This window comes from Pygoscelis adeliae, unplaced genomic scaffold, assembly GCF_000699105.1.
Source record: "Pygoscelis adeliae isolate BGI_AS28 unplaced genomic scaffold, ASM69910v1 Scaffold29, whole genome shotgun sequence".
NCBI classification, from domain to species: Eukaryota; Metazoa; Chordata; class Aves; order Sphenisciformes; family Spheniscidae; genus Pygoscelis; species Pygoscelis adeliae.
The window spans coordinates 541,998-547,171 of record NW_008825611.1 but is presented as its reverse complement, the minus strand read 5'-3'; the positions used below and the strand labels follow the sequence as shown (position 1 = coordinate 547,171).

The following is a 5,174-nucleotide window of genomic DNA, read 5'->3' as shown; positions in this document are numbered from 1 at the left end:
TGTATAGATGGGAAAAAAATGTGCGGGGCAAAGGGGGGGGGGGGGGGGGGGGTGGAATCTGTCTGCTCAGTAGGATGAACCGGGTGCGAGGTACCAACCACCAGCACTGATGCAAAATGCACGTGGGGAGGAAAGAGAGGAAAGGGAAGAGGAGCAGCCTAGGGGCAGGCTGAGACTCCCCTTTTGAGCTGCAAAAAGTGTTCAGCTCAGCCATCTGTCATCTCTGTGATTTCACAGTTGCTAAGCTGACATAAACATAGCCTACAGGTGAAAAAAGCCCTGCATTCTTTGTCCCAGCCTCGTATTTCTGACACACCCCTGAGTATCAAAACAAATCGTTCTTCCATAACACACTGAACAGCCATGGGAGCTCTAGGGACATCAGGGAGGTAGCAGGAAGGTGAGGCTGGAGAGAATGGACAGATCACGTTTAGACAGCTGCCGAAAACCAACATGCAGTTGTGGAACTGCCATCTAAGAGAAGTAGCACAATAATCATTAAAACAGTCTCCATTGGAAAAGGGAATGGGATGAACAATCGGTCCAACGTACTAAACGCTGGTGAGGTTTCTTCCACATTCTAAGAGCAAGAGCTCTGTGTGGGAGGGATATAAAAACCAAGGTAAAATAAACTTAAAGATTTACTGGCACAGCCTGTGAAGTATTCGTATCCTCTTCAGGGAGGATAAAAACTAAATATCAAGGTCTGTAAAAATTTAGCTTAGCTATGCTGAACTGCAAAACAGTTTGATCTACAACCAGAACAGCTACAACTACAATCAGCTTTATAGATACAACCTCCTGCTGCTAGATACTCCTCCTCCTCAATCATCTGAACTGAACTGTGAGCTGAAAATCTCTGTTGAAAGGTAAGATGCAAGAAACACCACCGTTAAAAAAAATAGTTTAAAGTAGAACTTAGGTAGTTTGATACACTGTTTTCTTAGCAACTTCAACACAACACACTCCAGCTGAGACATCACTGCTTTTTAAAGACATCTGCCATGCCAACCTCCAAGTTTCTTTTTCCTGCCTACCAGCTGTTCCCTGTCCCCTTCAGACCCAGGAATGCTACCATTCAACCACTTTAAAATAAGATGACAGGATTCTTTTAAAGAATCAGCTGTAACTACATTTCAATAATTGTATCAATAATAGGTCAGTTCTCATCTCTTTCGAATCTTACAATGCTGGCTTTAATTTCAGTATAAATGTCAACCTACTTGAAGTGAAGCTATGAAAGTTTATATTGTTTTTATCTCACAGCCCAGTATGTAAAATTAAAGTTGGGGTGAGGGAAATGCATTAACTCCAGGTCATTAAAGACAGTCAAGTGAAATATAACATGCACTGACTGTAAAAAAAACATTGTTATAAGAGTACCTGCTTTGCATACAAGTCAACAGGACTCAAAACGTAAGACCACATATTTTTTGTCATCTGAACCTTGTATCTGAAGACAGATTTAATACATTTATAACAGAGTGACATGCCTGCTTAATCAGAAGTTATGCGAGAAATTCTGCAGGCTACATTAGACAGGTCAGATTAGACAACAACAGTCCCATTGTGGGTGCTGAGATTAGTGCAAAGCACAAGTCTAATAACACAACACACTTTCTATAGTTCCGTAACAGAAATGCTTATTTATTAAGAGGTATGGTCTTAGGCATGGACTTAAATACTCCACATCACACTGAGGATTACACAAAGCTATTCCTTTTGCCTGTAAAGTTTTCCCTAAAGCCCTACAATGTTTTGAGTGATTATTCTTTGCTTGGGACTTCCTGCAGCTTCAGAATTAACAATAGTCAAGAAACACTATAGTGTCAATGGCAGGAATTAAGAGATGGCACAACTTGTCATATTTTGAGCCGGCAGTGTGCCCAGGTGGCCAAGAAGGCCAAGGGCATCCTGGCCTGTATCAGAACTAGTGTGGCCAGCAGGAGCAGGGAAGTGATCGTGCCCCTGTACTCGGCACTGGTGAGGCCGCACCTCGAATACTGTGTTCAGTTTTGGGCCCCTCACTACAAGAAGGATGTTGAGATGTTGGAACGTGTCCAGAGAAGGGCAACGAGGCTGGTGAGGGGTCTGGAGAACAAGTCTGATGAGGAGCGGCTGAGGGAACTGGGGTTGTTCAGCCTGGAGAAAAGGAGGCTGAGGGGAGACCTCATCGCTCTCTACAACTACCTGAAAGGAGGCTGTAGCGAGGTGGGGGTCGGTCTCTTCTCCCAAGGAACAAGCGATAGGACGAGAGGAAACAGCCTCAAGTTGCGCCAGGGGAGGTTTAGATTGGACATGAGGAAAAATGTCTTTACTGAAAGAGTGGTTAAACATTGGAACAGGCTGCCCAGGGAAGTGGTTGAGTCCCCATCCCTGGAGGTATTTAAAAGACGTGTAGCTGAGGCGCTTAGGGACATGGTTTAGTGGGCATGGTGGGGTTGGGTTGACGGTTGGACTCGATGATCTTAGAGGCCTTCTCCAACCTTAATGATTCTATGATTTTATGAAATTAGACTAGCGAAGGCAAAAAACTAGTACTTTATCCTGTATGATTAAGTTTCATTGGAAGTTTGATACAATGACCATATAGACCTTCTAGCTGTAAAATTACTACTTAGCCAAAGACTTCTTAAACTCTTACCCTAGAGAATGTGGGATAGGAAGAGTCATGTTATACAGTTAGCATGAACTGAAAGAGAACTAGGTTATACACCTTTACAACTCTTTTGTGGTTCAGTAAATGAGCTTCTTCAAGTTTTCTTGCTACATCATTTAAAAAAACCAAAAAACCAAACAGAACCAAAAAAACCACACACCAGGGTGTTGTATCATTTCTTAACGCAAGCCTGTTACTACACATAGCTTCTTTAGGGCTACACTAGATTTCTCCATCTTTAACTGTAATACATTATTTAAACAATCGCTCCTTAGTCCTACGCTCTAAGGAATTTCAATCATCATTCCTGAATATTTCCTTTAATATCTTGATGCTGATTATATAATAAGAAACAAGAGTCAATGTTACTTGAGAAGTTATATTAAAGCAGCACAAAAACCATGTTACTCTCCTACAGCATACTTGCACATGTAGCTTTATTTCGTATCACCCTTTTCTCCCAACCCCGAAGAAATAAAGCACTGAAACCACATGCTGTTTATATGCCACCACTTAACTTGTAACTGCTTCCCGGGTTTCTCATGCAACTCTTTAAAATGCATTTCGAATTACTTCCCCAGAGGCAAGACCTCCCTCCCCCTAAATTCAGGTTTTATTAATTCTGTCAGTTTTCTGATTATTCCCTTCCCTCTCCGCCAAGCCTGTTCTCAACCACCACCCTCCATAGCACATCATGACCCCTAACCTTGATGCTCCTCTGCTCTTCTCCACCCCCTTAACCTCAGCCCCTCCTAATCCCTTCCACTTCCCCGCCTCCACGGGGAAACCAGCTGCAACCCATGTGCCTTCAGCCTTGAGCTTTTACGCCAAGCACCAGCTAGAAAGCAAACACTGCCTAGGCAGCTGAATGTTTACTCCAAATAGATATGGATTTAATTCTCCCCATCTTTCCTTCAATTTCGACATTAACAAAGATCCTCTCTTCCCTCCAGCCACTTAAGAAGTGGCCTTAATCATAAGGCTTGGAAGAATGTTGATGGTATTACTATTGTAGCAAGTTTGCCTGAAAGCAGTAAATAGGCCTAATAATTATTGAGGTACAAAAGAGTGTAACAATCAGATAGCTGTCCTCTTGCTGAGAGAGAGGGCTGGGACTTGGGGGAGGATGGAGGAGCTGATCTTCATCTTTCTGAAACTTACGGTATCTTTATCAGTACAGTGAGAAGAAAAGAGGGGGGGGGAAGTAAAACTAACCTAAAATGCACAGGATTCCATCAGGTTGAGATTTGCTGCTCTGTGTCAGGATACTCTGAATGTTTCGAAGGCGGCTGCAGCTGCAAAAGAAAGAGAATTCATCCTTAAGGTCAGTGTTTTGAAGTGCTCAAATTTGGTAGGCTAAAGAGTTGACCTAGCTTTTTTCTTTGTTATATAAACTAAATGGACACACTTCAACTTGTGTATCTTTTCTTTGAAATACATTTAGATCTCATATCAAACCATCCACAGATTATTTATTTTTGTCCACTAAAAGATGAAGTACATAGCCCTGAGAGAAGACTAGAACCTGTAACTATCCCTTCTAACCAAGTGCCCTGTTAATCTCTAACCTCTAGCAAACATTTCTGTTCAAGCTTCCTCTCACCAAGCCAGCAACACTCCTTTCTCTACCAGAGAAGTAGAGAGCAAAGCAACATGGGGCAGGTGATACCCAAGTAGAAAGTTGACAAGGGAAGGGACTGCAGTAGCTCCTGCACCCCAAGAGGAGTTTGCAAACGATGAGTTTCAGCACCTCCAGCACCATCAGACCACTTCCACCCTGTGTAACTACATAATACGGACACATCCCAGACCTCTTGCAAGACCAAAGTGAAAAGCATGATATTCCTGTAGGGGAGAAAGCGGGAAGGCACAGAAAACTCTGCCTCCACTCGCAAACCTGCAGGGTCTCATCCATGTCCTCGTTTAATAAAGCATCAGTGTCATGCTATCTGCAGTGTCCCAGTGATGCTTTTGCTCACCAGTATCACAAAGACTCAGATGGGTCAGTCACCCTGTCATTATTACAAGCACATACATAAGCAGAAATGCAGAACTGAGGGAACTTTCAGACAGAAAAGAGAAAGCAATTTCATAGAATCATAGAATCATTAAGGTTGGAAAAGGCCTCTAAGATCATCGAGTCCAACCGTCAACCCAACACCACCATGCCCACTAAACCACGTCCCTAAGCGCCTCAGCTACACGTCTTTTAAATACTTCCAGGGATGGTGACTCCACCACTTCTCTGGGCAGCCTGTTCCAATGTTTAACCACTCTTTCAGTAAAGACATTTTTCCTCATGTCCAATCTAAACCTCCCCTGGCACAACTTGAGGCCGTTTCCTCTCGTCCTGTCACTTGTCACTTGGGAGAAGAGACCGACCCCCACCTCGCTACAACCTCCTTTCAGGGAGTTGTAGAGCACGATAAGGTCTCCCCTGAGCCTCCTTTTCTCCAGGCTGAACAACCCCAGCTCCCTCAGCTGCTCCTCATCAGACTTGTTCTCCAGACCCCTC

The 5,174-nt window shown here is 43.5% G+C and overlaps 1 protein-coding gene across 1 annotated transcript in view; it reads right to left on the bottom strand.

Moving 5' to 3' along the window:
• The window catches only part of LOC103924226 (chromosome unknown open reading frame, human C20orf194), a 98,740-nt gene that overhangs the window by 61,588 nt on the left and 31,978 nt on the right, over positions 1-5,174 (bottom strand). The window contains exon 4 of the mRNA XM_009332714.1: positions 3,875-3,954. Coding sequence (XP_009330989.1) covers positions 3,875-3,954 — 80 coding nt within the window. The remainder of the gene's footprint in view (positions 1-3,874; positions 3,955-5,174) is intronic.